This window comes from Lampris incognitus, chromosome 15, assembly GCF_029633865.1.
Source record: "Lampris incognitus isolate fLamInc1 chromosome 15, fLamInc1.hap2, whole genome shotgun sequence".
Classification (NCBI taxonomy): Eukaryota; Metazoa; Chordata; class Actinopteri; order Lampriformes; family Lampridae; genus Lampris; species Lampris incognitus.
Genome location: NC_079225.1, coordinates 33,286,638 through 33,307,963, shown reverse-complemented (window position 1 = coordinate 33,307,963; position 21,326 = coordinate 33,286,638). Strand labels below are relative to the sequence as shown.

General features: G+C 42.7%; 3 protein-coding genes across 3 annotated transcripts; 2 read left to right on the top strand and 1 right to left on the bottom strand.

The window, feature by feature from the left end:
• The first annotated feature begins 2,431 nt into the window (after window positions 1–2,431).
• Window positions 2,432–4,874, top strand: LOC130125376 (uncharacterized). The gene is made up of 2 exons (XM_056294934.1): window positions 2,432–2,694; window positions 3,537–4,874. The coding sequence occupies exon 2, from the start codon at window positions 3,614–3,616 to the stop codon at window positions 4,529–4,531; it is 918 nt and encodes a 305-aa protein (XP_056150909.1). The 5' UTR covers window positions 2,432–2,694; window positions 3,537–3,613; the 3' UTR covers window positions 4,532–4,874.
• A 6,481-nt stretch (window positions 4,875–11,355) lies between these two features.
• On the top strand, window positions 11,356–16,631 carry LOC130125043 (proteasome subunit alpha type-6). Its single transcript, XM_056294469.1, has 7 exons — window positions 11,356–11,506; window positions 12,088–12,182; window positions 12,556–12,637; window positions 12,985–13,140; window positions 13,463–13,641; window positions 14,638–14,732; window positions 16,431–16,631. Exons 1-7 carry the CDS (start codon window positions 11,431–11,433, stop codon window positions 16,486–16,488), a joined length of 741 nt encoding a protein of 246 aa, XP_056150444.1. The 5' UTR covers window positions 11,356–11,430; the 3' UTR covers window positions 16,489–16,631.
• Window positions 16,632–18,469: 1,838 nt separating this feature from the next.
• On the bottom strand, window positions 18,470–21,111 carry nfkbiaa (nuclear factor of kappa light polypeptide gene enhancer in B-cells inhibitor, alpha a). Its single transcript, XM_056294418.1, has 6 exons — window positions 20,786–21,111; window positions 20,134–20,239; window positions 19,757–19,964; window positions 19,517–19,605; window positions 19,092–19,352; window positions 18,470–18,935 (listed from the first exon to the last, which is right to left on the bottom strand). Exons 1-6 carry the CDS (start codon window positions 21,016–21,018, stop codon window positions 18,906–18,908), a joined length of 927 nt encoding a protein of 308 aa, XP_056150393.1. The 5' UTR covers window positions 21,019–21,111; the 3' UTR covers window positions 18,470–18,905.
• Window positions 21,112–21,326: the final 215 nt, after the last annotated feature.

The window sequence follows — 21,326 nt, the reverse complement described above, 5'->3', positions numbered from 1 at the left end:
CCATTGCAAGTCCGTGGGTTACTTCTCAACACAGGCCCGTATATCCGTGGTAATGTTGCAATAAAACGCAACAAAACCAGGAAACCAACTTCGTCAGTGACGGTAGTGTCTGTCACTCTTTCACCTACTGCTGGCAAGAGGAAAAGGCGGAACGGGAAACCAGCCAGGAAAGAAAAGACTCGGCCAAGAAACAAGTTTTTACAGTTTTTAACATTTCTTTCAGAATCAAAAGGCTGCAGCTTTGGAAAGGCCGAGGCTGGCGGGGCCTCTGTTAAACTTTGATTTCCAACTTAAGAGGGTTAATATGTTCACATCTGAATCACCCAGTTAAGTTTTTAGTTGAGGTTTTTTTTTTGTTCTTTGTTTTTGCAGTTAAGCACCAAGTCACATATTACAGTTTGTTCTGACGCCAAAATAAAACTAATTGCAACAAGTTTCTGGACCACGGTGAAATTTTTTTTTTTTGTTGCAATCATGACACAGATCTGACACAAAGCTATTTCACAAGGGAAGACATACTGCCTCTCATGTCCACTTGAGGCATTCTTGGAAGATGCTGCTAGTACTCAGATTCTTGGAAATCGTGCGGTTAACATGTGGCACAAATATACACAAGATTAGATCTTTGGCTCTGGTGATGAGGTTTTCTGTACAATTTTATATCCTGTGTTCACGGTAACGCCACCAAAAGGTTCCTGTGCTGAATGAGAAGAGAATTGGACAAAGATTGTCTATTCATTCGTTCATTAACATAATATGGATTCAAGGGGACTTCAACAAATAAACCCACAAACGTTAAAATATATAAAAAGCCGTTCTTTGATTGCATTATTGACTTCGATCAAGCAGATGGTTTTGGAGATCTCTGTGCAAAGTGTCATATTACTGGGGCGTCCGGGTGGCATGGCGGTCTATTCCGTTGCCTACCAACATGGTTCGAATCCCCGTGTTACCTCTGTCTTGGTCGGGCGTCCCTACAGACACAATTGACCCTTCGCTAAGCCCCGCCCTAGAACAGTCACTGTCCAATCCTACGTTAGTAACCGTTACTAAGCAGGGGAGGCCTGGCAAGCTATCGAGGAAATGCCGAAGCGGTGCGCTTACGGTACCTGCAAATCAGACAGCAGATATCCTAAAAGTTTGGAGGGTGAGGTCGTATTTTGGGCTTTTCCTAAGCCTAAAACACAAGAGGAAAAATGTCGAATGTGGATCAAACAGTGTGGAAGACCTCACTCACAGCTGAATCCATCGAGGATAAACAAAAACATTTGTTTGCTCCAAGGTAAGCTTGCTAACGTTAGCTAGCCTAGCTAGCTAGGTTAGCTATCTAGTACTAACAATGCTCGTTACAGTTTAGTCCGGTTTCACCAAACCTTATACCTAACTTTGTATATTATGAGTTATGTTATCATCTCAGTGCCCCAAACTCTTCCATCATCTCAATCAGCAACATCTTTTCAAATGTAGAGAAGTTGCTAGCTAACGTTACATCTGACAACCCTAGTCTCTTCTACAGACGCCGATAGTGCTGCTAGCTAGCTAGTTCAGAGAAAGGGGAAGTATCATAGCAAATTTAGCACATAAAAGAAACTAGCTGGTAACGTTGGTTGCGAAGGTATGCATGCTCTTAACTAGCAACTGTTATCTTTTAGCATTTTGTGAATGGACAGCCTACACCTGAATATCCGAATCCTATAGCTGCTATCCCTACAACTGTCCAAAGGAAGGAACATTATAGAGGTTGCCGAAAGCCTCCAACAAAAATGGAGGTTGCCGAAAGCCTCCAACAAAAAGGTGATGAGCAATCAAAGTAACATTAACAATTTTGTTGAGTTTGAAAGGACATGACAATTCTTTCTACCACGCAGTTTACACACAACTTTTAATTTCATAGATTGATCAAGGAATATGTACATGAATGCATTTGGATTGCTAGGTTACACTGAATGAATGCATTTAATTTTGTATCAAAACCCACCCCAGGATTCCCACTTTCTGTCTGTTTAAAATGATAAATACAGCATTTATTAATTAATTTGTGTTTTTGTTTCTAACTACTAAATGATTGTCAAACTGAACTTTTTTACAGAACCAGAAGTGAGGAACAGGATGCTCCGCAAGCCTGCAGCTCAAACCCTACTGAGGACACTGCTTCTCCAAACCCTGCCGAAGACACTGCTTCTCAAGCCTGTGACAGTGATACAGGTAAGTGTTCAAGTGCATCTATGTAGGTATGTGTCTATTTATTTCTGTTCTACTGATGGCATCTGCTTAGAAAGTGGTCAAAGAAAAACAAACATTTGTTTTTCATGTTACCCCACTTAACTGCATCAAAATATATACGCTGTAGGTGATAATCTTCAGTGCACATTACAAAGAAGTCACACCATGGCATGCCCGTGAGTCCCAGCTGCCCCGTTATTTGGTAGTGATAGGAGTGTTACGGCTCGCCCATCCCGTGCCTGCAGCCAATCAGCTTGTCAGGGCTGGGCTTAGTCGTCAGGGCTGGGCTTAAGTTTGCTGGTCTCCCGGAGCCCGTTGCCAGTTCGTGCAGTAACGTCCTCGTTGAAGTGGTTACGCTTCCCTCCCTGTGTATTCTCTCCGAGTTTATCTCAACCCATGGATTTGCTATTTTCTCTGCGGAGTTTTTTTCCCTGCGAAATCATCCTGCTGCGTCCGCAATTTGGATTACCCGTGAGTTTTCCTGTATTTTCTCTGTTTGTTGGTGACTACCCGCAAAGCGACTCGCCGGACTCTTTTCGTTGCCGTGCATGTTGTCCCGTTGGACCTTTGTATGAACTGTTAATAAAGTACACCAGTTTCGGCGAACTCTATCTCTGCTTGGTGTCGTGCGCTTGGGGTCTTCCACAAACCCTAACAAGGAGTGGCTCTCCTTTATCTTGTAGCTACCATCTGCCTGCCTCACGAGATAGGTACAGTCTTTGAAACTGTCTTTTGATGGGCACTTGATCTCCAAAAGTCCATAGCTTGTACTATCTCCCCTCTCTATCACCTTCCTGTCAGGTGAAGTGCCAAGGTGTGGAGCATGAGGATTAACCACAAAGCCACATGGGAACTCTAGATTGCCTGTGACCTCAGAGTACTGCATTGCAGCTATAGGTTCTAGATCTACCCCTCTTTTCATTGCCTTGGTCTGTCTTGGGGCCTTGGTTTTGATACTAGCGGCAAGGATATCATGGTTGGCTCTCCTTATGCATATTCTATGAAAGGAGCTTGATGTGAGTCGGGGAGACCTTTCAAGATGCCAAATGTTACTTGTGTCCTGTTGTATGGTCTCACGTTCTAGAGCTACAGATTCTGCCAAAGTGACTGTAATTTTACTGTAGCTACACATTTCATTTCGATTGAGCACCATACAGACATTTGTTGGTTGTGGCGGCAATGGGAAATCAGGGAAATCGCCAGGCTGGTTTGTAAGTGGTGTTGGTCTTGCTGGCCTGACAAGAGGAAGCTGTAAAAGGGAAGAAATGTGTACAAATTAGTAACTAATGTTTTATCATTTTTTTCATTTACAGAGACACATCACGACCCAGACAACCATGGAGAGGCATTGGAGACTCTAAAGGAGACACTAGCAGAACAGAAGCAGGAGATGTTGAACCTGAAGATGGAACTTCAAGCCAAAGACAGCCAAATTCAGTTGCTTGGGAAGGAACTTCATGCATACACTACAAATGCATTAACCCCAGAGTGTCTAAACAACAGTCATGTACCTGAGTACTTCCACTACTGCACTGAATTCACCTATGATCAGTTCAACAGCTTATGTGAATTTTTCAAAGTACCCAATGATCCCATCACTCCACAAACAAACATTCCTCTCTCTTACAAAATGCCAGACATCGAGATCCAAAAACTTCCCGTGTGTAGTCAGTTTTTACTCACACTAATGAAACTAAGGCAAAATTTTTACCACAAAGATTTAGCATTTAGATTTCAGATTTGTGTACAGAGTGTCAGCACACTGATAAACTCCTGGGTAGACTACATGTATGACAGACTTGGCCAACTGTCCATTTGGCCGCATAGAGATGTGATTTCACAGAACTTGCCTGTTAACTTTAAAGAGGAATTCCCAAATACATTTGCAATTCTGGACTGCACAGAACTGAAGACACAGAAACCCAGCTCATTACTGTTGCAGAGTCAAACCTATTCAACCTATAAGTCCTCCAACACACTGAAGTCACTAGTTGCTTGTGACCCACGAGGTGCAGTTATGTATGTGTCTGCTATATTCACTGGATCTCTTTCAGACAAAGAGATCTTTAATCAGTGTAATATCATAGAGCTACTGCAGGGTTGTATTCAGTGTGGCTACCTTAAAGTTGGAGATGGATTAATGACCGACAAAGGTTTTTTGATTGAGAAAGAAGTGGAAGAGATTGGTCTCAGACTGAACATTCCACCTTTTGCTAGATCTAACTGTCAGATGCCACATGCAGATGTTGAGATGACCAAAAAAATCGCCAAACACAGTTCATGTGGAAAGGGCAATTGCCAAAATTAAAAAGTTTAAGATTGTTTCTGGTAGAATACCAATGTCCCGACTTTCCAACATAAATCAGATATGGTACGTGGTTAGCATGGTGTCCAACTTCCAACCACACATCATCAAAGACCAGTGATCAGGAGGCGCCCTGGTGGCTATGGGTCCCCTCCTCTCGTACCTTTCTGTCTACAAGGTATTACTGTACTATAATACAGGTACATGTCCATTACATCCTTTTTCATGTTTCTTTAGTCATATTAGTCCTATGTAATATTGTATGATACTAACCTACTTGAAATTACTTGTACACTATTGCCTATGTAACAAGTGACTTTTGGATACAAAATAAATACTTATGTTGACTCAGTCAAATCCTTTTTCATTTACCTGTTGGCTCAAACCACTTCCAAGGGGGTACTTGTTTTCCCCTATAGTTATATCGATAGGCGGTCTGTTAGCCAAGTAGCTGATGGGTGCTCCCGTCTGCCGTCTCAGTAGTTCCAAGTCCTCGTCCGTTATTGAGGGGGTCCTTGAAAAATGATATCAAAACATTATTAATATCAATATGGACTACTGCTGAATATGTAAAGTATGTCATTTTGGGGGGAATATGACAGGTCATTCCAGGTAGTCAGTGACAATCCAGTTAACTTACCTGCTCCCGGTGTAGTGACAGTCAACTGGTCTCCGCTTTCGATCCTGTCTAGCCTTTGCGACCACCACCGATGATATGGGCACAGCCTTTATTTTCCCACCTCTTGGTTTGTGCCATTGTTGTGGCAAACTTGTGCAGGACTTAGCTGACTCTTCTGTTCTTGCCTTTATAAGATCCAGTGTATGGATCAAGCCCACGATGTGTGAGCAATATCCTGGTGCACTTTAAACAAACGGGAAAGTGCATGTGAGCTCCCCTGATCCAGCTGGCTAGCCTTGCTAGCTAAAACATAGCCTAATGTTAGCTAGATCTGAAAGCTAGCTAGTAGGCTATATGGACTCATAACTAAATGTCAGCTTAAAATACAACTATCTATATTGTCTTACCCTGCTGTACATGAGCATTGTTGTTCATTTATCTCCTTGTCCTTAACGTGAATAGTTAAGACGTGGGGTGCCTGGGTCTTATATTGGGACCTGTAGGCTTTAGCCTCGGTTTTAATTTCTCCTTCATTCACACGCAGGCAACTTATATCATGGATGTAGCTTTCAAATGCATATTGCAAGCCTTTCTGTCTACTTCTCTCTGATATCTCCTTGCTTTTCCAGAAATTGGATGTCAATTCACCTGGAATATCTGTCACTGACATGACAGTAAACACCATGTTTAAATTTCACGGACGGAAAATAGCTTGCAAAGCGTAGCAACAGTAACCAAGGGGGGCGGGACATCGCGAAGGGTGAATTGACCGTGTCTGTGGTCGGGAAGCCGGATGTGGGTATGTGTCCTGTCGCTGCACTAGCACCTCCTCTGGTCGGTCAAGGCACCTGTTCGGGGGGAAGGGGGAACTGGGGGGAATAGCGTGATCCTCCCACGCGCTACGTCCCCCTGGCAAAACTCCTCACTGTCAGGTGAAAAGAAGCGGCTAGCGACTCCACATGTATCGGAGGAGGCATGTGGTAGTCTGCAGCCCTCCCCGGATCTGCAGCGGGGGTGGAGCAATGACCGGGACAGCTTGGAAGAATGGGGTAATTGGCCAAGTACAATTGGGGAGGGGGAAAAAAGGGGGGGTCCAAAAAGAAGTGTCCTATTACTGACAGCAGACTGACTTTTCATGTGAAATTGATGTCAAACCTCCAAATATGTTCATCGTTATTGTGATTTTTTTTTTTTTGCATCCCAGCTTGTTATCACTCTGCAGAGAAAAGTCTTAAGTTATGTAAATTAAGAGTTTGTAAATCAGTTTGGGAAAGTTTGTATAAAATGAGTCAAAGCTGCTTATCTTTTGTGTTGCGATATGAGGGATTTTTAAAGGAAGGCCTCGCCATAGCACCACAGACAATGCTGTTTCCCATGTTGCTTAATATCTAAACTTGTGGTGTGCTTGGAAAACATTAGTAAAACTGCTTTTGCGGCACGAAAATATGCTCCGAGCCAGCGGAGATCCCCCAGTACTCAAACAGTCAGTCCTACGCCTCTCTGGGTGAAGTGGGGGTGGGGGTCTTTCTCTTTCATAAAGAGAATACAGTTGTGCAAATACTGCTCTGCTGAAGTGTGAATGAGCAATGTTTTCACAGAGTAAGAATAGAAGAAAGAGGAGAGAACAAAGGTGGGGAAGAGGACAGGAAGGTGGGAGGACAGTACGTGGTGGCAGATCCTGATGGTGGGGAAGACGTGTCGGTGGGCGGGTTTGTGGTCTTTGTGAAAAATTGCTGTTCAGCAATGTGACAGTTTTAATATGTCTTCAGACTTTTCAACCAAGATCCCCAAAAGCACACATGCCTTCACACAAGTACCATAAGTGATAGTCAAGCCTGAAAGTTTCAGAAAGATTTTTTTTAATGTTTTAAATGTCTTTGTTTCAGCTACCCAGTGGTGACTGTAAAAAGTCTTCCTCATACTTCTAAAACATTTAGAAGTTTTTATTTCGCCTTTTGGCAAGAATAAACATCGTACTTATTGCATTGTACTTGCGAAGATGCAGTATGGTGGTCTGGAGTTGTGAAACGCTAACTTTAGCAGTTTCATGTGGCCTAATGTCTGAGGTCTATTATAATCAGCTATAAACGGCTTCATTTTTGGAACATGCCCTGTGATGGCCTGGCAGCCTGTCCAGGGTGTCTCCCTGCCTGCTGCCCAATGACTGCAGGAATAGGCTCCATCATTCCCGCGACCCTGAGAGCAGGATAAGCAGTTTGGATAATGGATGGATGGATGGGGTGTCTGGGTAGTGTAGCGGTCTATTCCATTGTCTACCAACATGGGGGTAGCTGGTTCGAATCCCCGTGTTACCTCCGGCTTGGTTGTTTGCGGGTGGGAGGCTGGTTGTGGGTATGTGTCCTGGTCGCTGCACTAGCACCTCCTCTGGTCAATCAAGGCGCCTGTTCAGGGGGGAGGGGGAACTGAGGGAAATAGTGTGATTCTCCCATGCGCTACTTCCCCCTGGCGAAACTCCTCACTGTCAGGTGAAAAGAAGCGGCTGGTGACTCCACATGGATCGGAGGAGGCATGTGGTAGTCTGCAGCCCTCCCTGGCTCAGCAGAGTGGGGTAATTGGCTGGGTTCAATTGGGGAGAAAATGGGGGGGGGGCATTCATTATTTGTTATTAACTGTTAACCTAACACTTCATGATGTACAGTGTTTAACTGTTGGATGTTTAAGAAATTTGTGAAAACTGTCAGTTAAAATATGAAAATGTGTGTTTTTCTTTCAGCCGGTTCTACCTCTCATAGGACTTTCCCTCAGTAAGCACACAGATAAACTATTCAACATTCTGCAAATGAAAAACGGGGGACATTTTGCTGTATTGTCAATCAAACTGATAAGATTTAATCCATGCTCACCATTTATTACCATGTTTTGCGTGAGTATTTTTGAGTGTGTGGAGCGTGCGATGTGAAAGCAAACAGAGGTTCCTAGCTGCCATACTAAATCCATTAAAACTTCCAATGTAGATTCTATTACTCATCGATTGTTTTTAACGTCATAATTTGACGTCCTGACTTACTCAGATCCTGAGGAATAGCACACAAAAAAAGCCATTCACACTTACAATGGTTAAACTACACGAGGTGCTAACAAAAGCGACGAAGCACACGTCCTTGATTGGCCTACATCACAGTAACCTTGAGTAAGGGAAATCCCCTGATGATCCATGCACTGTACAATGGCCAACAGAGGCCCTGACTCCATTTCGAACAACTCCTTCAATAGATCAACTGTGAAAATTAAATAGGCCAAAGTATTTTGCCCGTGAATTTGTTCGCTGATCAACCACCCCCCCTCCAAAAAAAAGTTTTCTTTTCTCATTTAGTAATAAACACAAAAACAGACATTCCCAGTTACTCTGTTCCCATATTGATCATGTGTAATGAGGAATAACCTCGGGGATCAGAAGACTAACATCCACATCCACATGAATACATCCAAGGGTGACCTGTTTTTCAGCAGCGGCTAGCTGTGTTATATACGGAAGCGTGTTCGGGCCACCAACGGTAGTTTTTTGTTTTTTTTTTGGGCACACATGGGGTTGTGGCGAAATGGGGTACAGCCACGGACGGAAGTGGCTAGATGGGATACAGCCACGAACGGAAGTGACGCAACTCTCACCGGGCATATTTCGTTGCTATGGCGCTAGCTAGCCTAGCTGACCTCCTGAGAGACATGGTGGCAAATTTAGAAGAGGCCCATGAAATGTTTGGTTATACGGTGTCCATGCATGGGCGATGAATCTGATACATCGTAGTTTATTTCCCGCCCCTCAATCCTGGCGGAGCGTGGCACACGCAATTACTTAATAGGGATAAATGCACAGAATGAACATTTTAAATATAATCTTATCTCTGTGCATAAATAGCAACAGTGTCACAGCCACTAGCTAACGTTAGCTACCGTTTTATATAGACTTAGCTAGCTTGCTGGCATTGGGAAGCAGTATCTACGCACAAGCACGGTGATATTTCATTTAAATACACAATTACCAGTTTTATTAAGTGAAATTGTAGTTATTTTAAGTAAAACAAATTAATCCGACTCATCATTCATCTGGCTTTAAAAACCAAAGTCCAAACTCGCGGTAGCTCAAGAGGTTAGCTATGCTAGCTATCGCAACAGCAACGAAATACGGCCGGCGAGATTTTGCGTCACTTCCGTCCGTGGCTGTATCCCATCTAGCCACAACCCACGCATTCCGAGGGTAAAGTCAGAATTTCTCAGGGGAAAAAAAGGTCAGAAATAACTTCTGAAACTTCTGAGGGGGGAAAAACTGAATTTCTCAAATAAAAGTCAGTGTTTCTGATTAAATAAAAAGTAGGAAAGATACCCCGCAGAAAGATAAAGCGGGTCAAATTAACATGGCAGGCGCCACACCTTGAGGATCAACTAATTTGATAATCTGTCGTATCACATGTCATTGCACCATGAACCGCCTTTGAGTGGCTCAATTTTGGCCATTTTTCGATTAGCTCCTCCTGCATAAAGACTTTTACCTTGTTTAAATCCGAATGATTTCTCCTTCTGAAAAGACCCAGTTTTCGACGTCGCTTCAAAAGTACGGATACTTGTGTAAACTACTAATAAGCCACGTTAGTCTCTAGCTAACAGGTCTGACCCTTTAGTCGAGCGGTTAGTGATTTCACCTTGTGGTGCAGTACACGACGTATCGAATCTCGCATCGGGCAAGAAAATAACCGGTTACACTTGTTATAATAAGACAATTTTGTGCCAACAGACAAAAGAATTTCCTTATTACTAAATCAAATTCCAAAATATAACTTGATAAGAGCGTTCGTGTAATCCATTTTAACGAATAGCCGCAATAAACACTAAATTATGCCCCCCCCCCAGAAATTCTGACTTCAACCGCAAAATTATTTCTCAGAAGTCAATGATAACTTTTTTCCTCAGTTGGTGCCCTAAATACGCTTCCGTATAAGTTAGGTAGGTAGGTTTTTATTTCGAACATAAAAAGCAAATGTAATTATTTTAAACACAGCAAACAAACAAACGTTACATGTTCGAAAAGGAGCAGGGGGAAGTTTCTACTTATAATATCCTGCCCCCTCTCTGATGGATGGTCAATCTATACAATCCCATTAATAAACTTTTTTTTACACATCAGAGTATGCCTTACTCAATGACAAAAAAACAAAAAGCAAAATAACAGTAGTAATGATGGAAATTTAAAAAAAAACAAGAAAAATAGCGGAAAAAATAATTAATTTGTGTGTGTGCGCGTGCGTGCGTGTGTAGTACTACTGCTCCCGTTGTTAATAATCCCGGAATTAAAGCAATAAAAATACCGAAAACAAGCAAAAAGAAACCCAGATAATAAAAGCAATAGTAATGTTGTCCCGTTAGAAAAAGAACGGTGACTGCAGTAAAATACTGGGGGGGGGGGGGAATATCCAACAACAAAAACAATAATGAGGAAAAACAATAATAGCATCCATCAAGGTATGAGAGAAGCAATACCTCATCCTTATCTTTAAATCCATTTTTGGTACCTTTTTTGAAATAATTTGAATATGTGCTTTCCTTGAGTTCTTGATCTAAACCATTCCACATGCTAACTCCACAGTAAGAAATACGCATACTTTTGCAAGTGGTGCGAATACTTTGTTTTTTAAATTTCGGTATTCCTCTTAAATTATACTCACCCTCAGTATCTGAGAACAGTTGTTGTATGTTGCCAGGAAGTAGATTATTTCTTGCTTTGTACAACATTTGTGCAGTCTTGTATTCTACAAGGTCCATGAACTTCATGGCCCTTGAATTTAAAAACAGTTTGTTGGTGTGTTCCCGATATCCTTCATATCCTTATAGCTCTTTTTCTACAGTACACATAGGGGTTGTAGGTTGCTTTTGTAAGTATTTCCCCATACCTCCAACCCATAATTCAAATATGGCAGTACAAGTGAACAATACAGTAACCACATTTTTTTATGATCCAGAATGTGCCTTGTCGGTCTTTGAGACGATGAAAAGCAATAACCAGGAAATGGTCATGTATGAAGCAAATTCATTTTAGTTCGGACGTCAGATTATGTTCAAATGACCAAGGACACGCCAAAGACAAAACTGCCCTGGTAGCAGTAGCTGTATCATCGCCAAGGAATCGCAAGCCTGCGCCTCTCGGTCAGTTTCTCGCATTGGATGTGGTAATAGCTCCTACAGATCGACTTCCGGGTGAAAACATTACGTCAAGTGGGATCCGTTTGCAAAATAATTTGGACGAACTTCTCGGCCACCTTAATTTTGTAATATGTCGCGAGGGTCAAGTGCTGGGTTTGATCGTCATATTACTATCTTCTCTCCTGAAGGAAGACTTTATCAAGTTGGTTAGTACCGGGGTCTATTAAGTCAAAAGCCGGTTCTTGAGCAGAATCACTTGTTAGCTAGGTAGCTAGGTAGCTAGCTAAATGCTATGTCATGGTTCTTTTAGGTTGTCGCTACAAGCTGATAAATAATACCCCGGCGAAAGTGAAACTTGTTTTGTAAAACAGAGTCAATGTGTTACTGTTTTTTTGCTATTTTGGGATTATGTTTCTACTCTGTAACTGCTTCTATCTAGTAACAGTGAATCAAAGTAGATTGATGGCAGTCTGCTGGCTAGTTAGCATGGCTAGCATTGCAGTGGAGCAAGCTGATTCATTGCTGCAAGTGACAGATCACATTGGATGGAGCAAAATGTTTTAATCTGATGAAATTTATGTCAATCTTATTGATCTAATTTCAAACTAATTAAAGGTGATTCTAAAGTCGCGTTTTTTTGATGATGGTATGGAATGAAAAGTTGGATGGCTGTCATTGATATGGTGGTTAAAATGGATAGGATCCTACTGTGATATATATATATATGTGTGTGTGTGTGTGTGTGTGTGTGTGTATATTTGTTTATTTATTTTGTCTCTGCTTGCAGAATATGCATTCAAGGCCATTAATCAAGGTGGACTCACATCAGTTGCAGTTAGAGGGAAAGACTGTGCAGTTGTCGTAACACAAAAAAAAGTACCTGTAAGTATTTAAACAGGGCAACATTTACTTAACCAATGGATCTATACACATTAACAACACACTAAGTGAATAATAGGGAAGCCTAATTGACTATGAAGAAAATGCGGTGACATTAAAACCTTTTTAATTAATGCTTCCTAGTGCCTTCAAGGGTATTGTTCTGGTGGTCAGAGCTCAGTTTTGACTTGGGATGCAATTGCAACAAGATTTTGATGCATTCCTGTCTAACCAAACAGAATCTGAACAGCCTAGATATACATTAATGCCAGACACAAAGGTGACTGTTGGCTTTGTAAAACTTAAAACGAACCAGCAAATTTCACACACAACAGTAAATTCCTTTGTCTATTACTGCCTTTTTTCCCTGTAATAGGATAAGCTCCTTGATGCCTCCACAGTCACCCACCTTTTCAGAATAACGGATAATATTGGATGTGTGATGTCTGGGATGACAGGTACGAAATAACATCTTAGTGTCTGCATTACTTGCATATGATTTTCAAAGGGAGTATTACTGACGCATTAACCAATTTAATATCTATGCTTAATATTGTCTGTGATGAGTCATTTAGTCTCCTTCTTCTCCATATCAATTGCATTTAACTGTTAATGCATGTTTTTCCCACCACTATTATTCATTGCCATAAGGACTCCTCTTTCATTGTGGCAACCATTTGAATACAAACATGATAAAAGATTTGGGATCTCAAGATGACCATATGTTTTATGGATGAAATCAGCTACAGTTTACCTCCCCTCTCTCGTTCCCTCTCCCTGATCCATGTGCTCGAATCTCATATAGCGGATAGCAAGTCCCAGGTCCAGCGAGCTCGCTATGAAGCAGCCAACTGGCAGTACAAGTATGGTTATGAGATCCCAGTGGACATGCTTTGTAAGAGAATTGCTGACATCTCACAGGTCTACACGCAGAATGCTGAGATGCGACCACTGGGCTGCTGTAAGTGGACTTGTGTATCTCTACCCCTAAGCCGCTTTGGTTGTCCATTCACCATTTGTTATCACTATAATCACCAGCATTCAGGCTTTTTCCCCCATGCTCTCAAAATAGAAAATTGCCTACAGGTAAGATTTATACCAAGTAATGTTTGGGGATCTACTTTCTTTGGTTGGTATTGTGCTCGATGGAAGAACTGTAAACTATAGGACACCAACAGCCAAATCTGGTTCCATAAAGTTCTGTTCACATTTAATGAGAATTAAATGCCCTGTTAAAATGAAATGTGACGTTAAACATCTTCTCTATCTTCTGTTTCATCCAGGTATGATCGTGATTGGAATAGATGAGGAGAATGGTCCTCAGGTATACAAGTGTGACCCAGCAGGCTACTATTGCGGTTTCAAGGCCACCGCTGCTGGAGTGAAGCAGACAGAAGCTACTAGCTTCCTGGAGAAAAAAGTGAAAAAGAAATTGGACTGGACTTTTGAACAAACTGTTGAGGTACAAAGATTGTCGTAGAATAGATGCTTAGGCAAGTTGATGATGAAAGGGCATGAAAATGAGTGTTATCTTGGTAATACTGTTATTTGTTAGCAATGTTTTGTATGACAGTTTCTCGAAATCGGTAAGTGCTATATAACTAAGAGAACGAAAGAAACATTTGTATTTTGGTTTATGTGTTTGTGTGTGTGCACGCACACATGAGATTGTGTTCTTGTTCAGCTGTATTTGTGACTGTGACAACCAATTTGAGTTTAGGGTTAGGGTTAGAAATAGGATTAGGTTAGGGGTAGGCATGTAGTGATTGTTAGGGGCAAGGGAATGAATGAGGATCTTTACAAAAATAGTAAAACAAATGTGTGTTTGTGTGTGTACAAGGGTTGGGGGATATGTCAAAATTTTCCTACCAGCCACCGTCAGCGCAACAACCAGCAATTGCTGATATATTCACCCCACCTCCACCGCCGCGCACACTGGCCAGTTTCAGTGAATGCAATGATGGAAGAGCTCGTAGCGAAAAAGAATGCAAAATCCCCTATTTGGGATTATTTTGGTTTTAAACTGGACACAACCAGCAAGCCGAAGGACCTAAATGAAGTAATTTGCCATTTTTGCAAATGAGTAGTGCTGGCAAAAGATTGTCATTTAGTCACTGCAGTCACTGCCCTGTTTTGGAAAGGACTTGATGGAAATCAGTGCAACAAGACCGTGCATATGGCCCAACTCCCAATTGCTGGTTCCTATTTGCACGCTTTGAATTGCACTTTACAAGTTTATTCTTAACCGAATTGAGTTCTTCAGGAGGCAGATCACTAAATTAGCAAAATAAAAGGACAAAAGTTGTGCGAAAAATTGCCCAAAACAGCCAACCGCCTATTGGACTCAGCCAATTGCCGATGTATTATTCCAATCACCCAAGCCTAGTGTGTATTGTATGCTAAGTCACAACTTCACAAATATTCACCTCTTGTTTCTCTTTATCTTTTTCCCCCTCAGACTGCAATTTCTTGTCTGTCAACTGTTTTGTCCATTGACTTCAAACCCTCTGAACTAGAAGTGGGAGTTGTCACAACACAGGACACCAAGTTCAGGTAAGGAGTCCACTGGATACTTTCAACAGTGATGCTAAAGCCAGTATAGAACTTTACTATATTTTGATAAATGTCTCTGTATCTCCTAAATCATCTCTGTGCATATTATGGCTTTTATACTTAGAGCAGAGGCTTTACTCATTTAATACTGAAAATGTACTTTCGGGGCGTCCAGGTGATGTGGTTGTATACTCCGTTGCCTACCAACACGAGGATCGCTGGTTGAAATCCCTGTGTTACCTCGGCTTGGTCGGGCATCCCTACAGACACAATTGGCTGTGTCTGTGGGTGGGAAGCTGGATGTCGGTATGTGTCCTGGTCGCTGCACTAGCGCCTCCTCTTGTCGGTCAGGACACCTGTTCAGGGGGGAGCGGGGGAACTGAGGGGAATGGCGTGATCCTCCCATGCACTGTGTTCCCCTGGTTAAACTCCTCACTGTCAGGTGAAAAAGAAGTGGCTGGTGACTCCACATGTATCGGAGGAGGCATGTGGTAGTCTGCAGCCCTCCCCGGATCGGCAGAGGGAGTGGAGCAGCGACCAGGACAGCTCGGAAGAGTGGGGTAATTGGCCAAGTACAATTGGGAGAAAAGGGGGGGGGGGGGGGATTTAAAAAAAAAGTTACTTTCAAAAATGTTGATGGATTGATTACACTTAAAGGGAAATTAAAGTTTTTGTTGTTTTGTTTTTTTTATAACCTGGGTGTTATCTTCATAGTGTTTGTCATTGTGCTCATCGGTTACAGTCATTGTGTTTTCACTTGCTTTATTTTGGAGATTTTGCATGTCACTTTACAACAGCATCTTATGGGGCAACAGCAAAAATGACAAAAAAAATGTCGTGCCTCAAACTATGATGATGATTTCCCATTATCTGATTTCTCAGTTACACTGGCTGGGTAGATTTATCAGTGGTTACTACTACCTTTGGTATGTATAGGCTAGTTATTCCTGCAAGTTGAACCAGGAAGTAGCTCAGCAGTGCGTTCTAATAGAGATAATATCAGACATCTGGGGTAATAACTTTTAACTTGCGCTTTTGTTTTCACTTCCAAATACATGGTTTCGATAATTGGATTGAATTGGACTTGTTAAAATATATGCTCATATTCCATTGCCCTGTAAGATGCCATTGTAATGCTGTGTCCAACATTAGTCCCATATCCAAGATCTCTGCAATGAAGCCTCTGAGAAAAATTATATACCTGATATACACAATGGCAAAAACTATGAAGAAGAAGACCCATGTTGTTGAAAAACACACACACACACACACACACACACACACACACACACACAACAACAACAACAACAGATTTATCTCTAAAGTCCTGTCATATTTATTGTATAGCCCTAAATCACATTTTGTCCCGGAGGGCTATACAATCACAGTTACATTCTGTACAATCTACAACACCCCCTATCCTTAAACCCTTGATTTGAATGAGCGAAAACTCCACAAAGCTCCCCTTCAAGTCTGCATTAATCTTTTCATTGCAGAAGTCATTCAGAATTGTGCACAATCAGTATCAAACTAAATACGAAGGCGATGTTACAAATTATCCACACAGACATTGTTTAGGTACTGATGCATCACCCTATGGCACCAAAATTATGTTTGGACTGTATTCTGTCATTACTTAGATGTGTGCTTTACCTTTCTGACATGAGACTCCTCATACACACCTTTCTCTTCCTTCAGGATTCTGACAGAGGCTGAAGTAGATGCCCATCTGGTGTCCCTGTCAGAGCGAGACTGAACCAGCCGAGACCTATTTCACCTTCTGGATTAAAGTTAGAGCATGATGGGATATGTAGTTCCCGAATGAAGACTGGCGTTATCTTTGTTTGCTGTACATTTACCCCATTGTTTCATTAAACAATAAAAGTTTTTGGAGTAAAATATTTCTGTATATCTGATAATTAATGCCATTTTCTCCTCATGTGCATTTTTCCCCTTTTCTTATACAAACTGCAGGTACATGGCAGTTATTGACATGAACAAATATTTTTAGATATGTCAGTCTTCCTTCACTCTTGACCATGTGAGTTTCCTATTCATTCATTGTTCTTATGTGTGTCAGATTCAGAGGCAGAATAGTCTGTAGGTGGGACTTGAGCTGTGCAGGAGCTCTGTGCTTGTCTGTTAGCTTCCTGTTGTGGCTCTGAATTGCATGACATGTTGTTGTAGGGTACTTTACTATAGACGGATGTGGACCTGATTTGACCTAATTTTCTCGCCATTCTGGTATATTTTCCGTGGCTTAATTAAATCGTCCGGATGTGAAGCCCAAGCAGTTTTTCTTTGTAAATTTAAGCCACCCCGTCTGGTCAAATATGACATAACTTTAGTTTTAATACTGTGTACATTAGTTTTACTTTCTTCTACTTTCAATATTTGTAGTGACCGCTAATGTCAGAGGGGAAATAACTTCACAGTAAATGCTAATGTCAGGGGAAATGATGATTCAGCATTTGGGTCATGTCTCTACTAAGTGGCTGGCCTTTGTCATCAACATGTGAAGATGACTATTTGGGGCTTTTAACTTGCTCTCAGCAGGTTTGTGCTCTTATCACATGACTTCTCCCTTTCCTTCTCTTTCTCTTACTAATGACTACATATAACTGTTCATATTATCACACACTGTGTGTATTCATACTCCCTCTTCACTGCTTCTCATTGAATTCGTTATTCAGTGTCAGAGAAGTTGGAAACGTGTCCGTGTTCAGTAACATGGATACGAGCAAGCACATCTGCAGGACTACTGTTGTTCAAGGAAAGCTGTCAAAAGAGACGGACTTCCCGCTTCCCATTTAAAGTTGATCGCTTTTTTCCTTTTGTGAGCGTCTTCCTCCTTGTTCCTGTAAGTAAGAGCTGATCACCTGAGGGTTAGGAACTACCGAGACTTTGTCCATGTACACTACACGCGTGAGTCAGGCTCCTTGGAAAACCCCCAGGGAAGACTTACAGGTTTACAATCCAGCTGATGTTTACAGTGCTGACAACAATTACAGGGTAGATTTACTCTGCTATTAAACCCAGTCATACAGGGACTTTTTGTCTGCACCACTGACTGTTTACTGCAGACTAACGTCAGAATGGGAAACATCATTGTCACTAGGGGGAAATAAATATGGCCACTTTGTATTTGGAGAGATTGGGGAAAAAGGGACTCGCTTCTGAGCTAATCCAGTCGATTTCAACTAGAAACCGATCACCTTGGTGTGAAATATTGCCCTTCCCAGACTGTCTTAGCTTCCTCGTTATCATAACTGTATTGGTACAAGGCCTACTACGCTTATCTGGCACCTAACAGAATTCCCATCTTTGTTAAGAACATTTCCTACTGGCAGTTTTTTCTTGGTACTTCTGACAAGATGCCAAGCTGCTTATTCAGTGGTACTTTCAGGGTAGGGTGGAAAACTCAGTACGCCGTGTTCCTCTACTGCCGCCCAGGGACTTTCAACACTGACTAAGACCCACTGACCTCGCCCCGACGAGGAAATCCCATACTGTTCCATTGGGGCAGAGTGGGACACGTTTTTTTTCACAATTCTGGTCAAAATCTACAGTGACTCCCTTTCCTCCTTGTCACCATGTTAAGTAATGGCTCAGTGAGACTCGATTCAATGTGTGTTGCAATGTGAGTGGGCCCCTCAAGTGGCCCCAGAAGCTTCAGGGAAAGGAAATTAAAACCATAGAGAGTGTAACGAGCAAAGGAAACACGCCAGCCAAAGCCATTTATATTCATAGAAGTTATTTTATTCATAAGGATTTCTTTTTTCACCTCAATAGTGTTTCAATTCACGATGAAAAGTATATTCACAGGTATAAAAAATAGTATCTCTGTATTTACACTATATTACATATATGTCTGGTATATACACATGAATATGAGGACTGTCTGAGGTCAATATTTTGTTATACAATGGATCTTGGTGCCTTGGATCTTTGCTGGTCATTCTGAGTTTTGCAATCCAGACTGGATTCGACCAGAAGCCCCCACTTCATTCTCTTATGTGAACCCGGGGCCAGCTCTGGACCTCTTAGCAGGACAAGTGGACCTCCTCAGGGACAGGGGGGGTGCTAATACAGCCCCTCTGCTCTATGGCTGGGCAACTCCATAGCAGCTTCATCATCTTTCACCACCAACCAAATGAAGATGACTCTTTCATTTTACTTCCCAAACATTATGTCATCATAAATCTGTGGAAAAAAGAAAGCAAGAAAACAATTAATCAATCAGTAAAACTTTAAATCTTGTGGATAATGTGTACTCTATATTCAGCTGATACTTTGACCCATAATAACCCTGTTGACCCCCCACCAACACACACATTTTGCTGTGAGCTTCCAACTTACCTCATCGTCAGACAGGTCCAGCTCCTCGACATCGCTCTCATCCGATTCACTCTCAGGCAGCTCCCTCAACTCCTGCGCCGTCCTGTCGTACAGCTGGCAGCGGATCTCCTCGTTCTGGCGCCCATAGGTTAGATGGTAGGGCGTGTAGCCACCATACGTAAGGCTGTTGACGTTGGCACCAAGGGCGATTAGACGGTGGACCAGTATCGGATTCTGGAAATCCACAGCCAAGTGGAGCGCCGTCCGACCGCTGCACTGTTCCTGCAGGAAACGGCAAACAGGGACAGCGTGTTAGCTCCTTGCCATATGCAAATGAGGTTTTGATTTCAAAGCTGCCTTTTGGGGTGGCTTGCGGTATGGAGAGCCAGGTTTAAACTCTTTTTTAAGGTTACTTAAAATGTCTGGCTGCGTTTAATGACACCTACCTGTGCATTGATGTCTGCACCAAGCTGAATGAGGCTTTCCACCAATGACAGGTAGCCGTTGACAGACGCTAGGTGGAGGCAGTTGAGACCTGTGAGGAGAAAATTTAAAAAAAATGAGGTCAGTTTGCATATTCAAACGGCTGGCAGAAGCCAAAGTGAAAACAGTCGTGTTTTCACTAATGTGAGTGCGCTCTCTCGTACGAGGACGAAAGGCCGGGCTGACTAATCCCCCCGACTTACCGCTGTAGTTGGGGTAAGAGAGGATGGAGGTGAGGTGGCGTGGGCAGTTCTGGGTGATGACGCTGAAGCACGCGAGAGAGCCCTTCTTGCAGGCGATGTGCAGGGCGGTGTTGCCGCTGTGGTCCACTAGCCGCGGGTCACACCCGGCCTTCAGGAGCCTCTCCACCAGCTGAGGTTGCTCTGTGATCACTGCCAAGTGGAGCGCGGTCTGGAGGGAAGAATGTATCAACAAGGACGGCGGATTAGCCTACGCGTGTGCCTCGCTGGTGTTTAGGACCTGTCATTTTTAACTCACGCAGGCCAGGCTCCCTGTATGCGTGTGCACCAACTAGGTTGAAGTCACATATGATATATTTAAAAGTTTAAATGGTCTTTACCTGTCTTTGGTGGTTCTGCACGTTGAGGAAGGGGTGATTGTGAGACAGCTTGATCATCTGGTTGGCGTGTTCTGTGGCTTCGTGAATAATGGCCAAGTGTAGAAACCTGTGTGAAGGGGGGGGGTGGGGTGGCAGAAAGGGAGTTGTTAAAATAGTGCAACTTCAAAAACACATATTGGGGGGAAGTGGTTACGGGGGGACAGAGAATAGAGAACAAAGCTCTGAGAGCAGTGGAGCGTTTCGCAAGAGTGGATTTTTGTCGGGTTATTTCCACTAGTTGTGGCTTGACACATCTGACGCTTTATCAGTTACTGGCAAAACGCCAGGGACTTTCCTGCCTGCGCACGGCGGACTTTAGCACCGCCCCCTTCAGTCGGCGTGCCAGAGTACACAGCGCAGCGCATGTATTTATTCATTTCATCTTCTTTTCTTTTTTTTCGTGCAAAGTCCTTTGCAAAATTTGCAAACCTCCTCTTTGCGGAAAAAAAAACATCTGCACGCACTCACAATTGCAACCGATTTGCTTTTATAGGGTCTGCGCCCCCCCTCCCAATTTTTTTTCTTTTTTCAAATTCACTCACACAAGCATGTTATTGCATTTTTCCCATTTTTTTTATATTTTGCAAAACAATCGATTAAAAACAACACTTACGTATCGCCATCCTCTGACACGGCGGCTCTCCACGGTTCGTTATCCTTCGGAGCGGGCTCGCAGGAGGTCACCCTCAGGTCCTCAAAGTCGTTCACCAACTCGTCCTCCTTTAAGGAATCCAGGCCGCTGTCAAAGCGGTCGTCGTGGCAAGGTAACACTTTCCCGTGTTTGGCCTCCATGTTGTCCAGGTTAAAATCCATTTGGTTGTGGTTAGACATTCTGTAAACGTCCATATTTCGGGATCGGAGACTTGCTTGTGTGTGTATATGTGTGTATCTAGATGTATGTATGTATATCCTCGGGCTCTCGGCGGAGTAGACGCGGTCTGAATGGCAGTGCAGAGGAGAGGTGTCTGGGTTTTGTGCATCTGGTGGGAGGAGCCATGTCGGGGATTTCCAGCTGACTTATCTTTGAAGAAGTAGGGAAATCACAAAGAACCTTGCTTTTGTTGGAGGAAAAAATCCCCCCCCCCCTCCGAAAAGTCTCAGAATGAAAACTTGTATTTTCCAATTAGGCGCCTATTCTTACCTGTGAAGTGGGT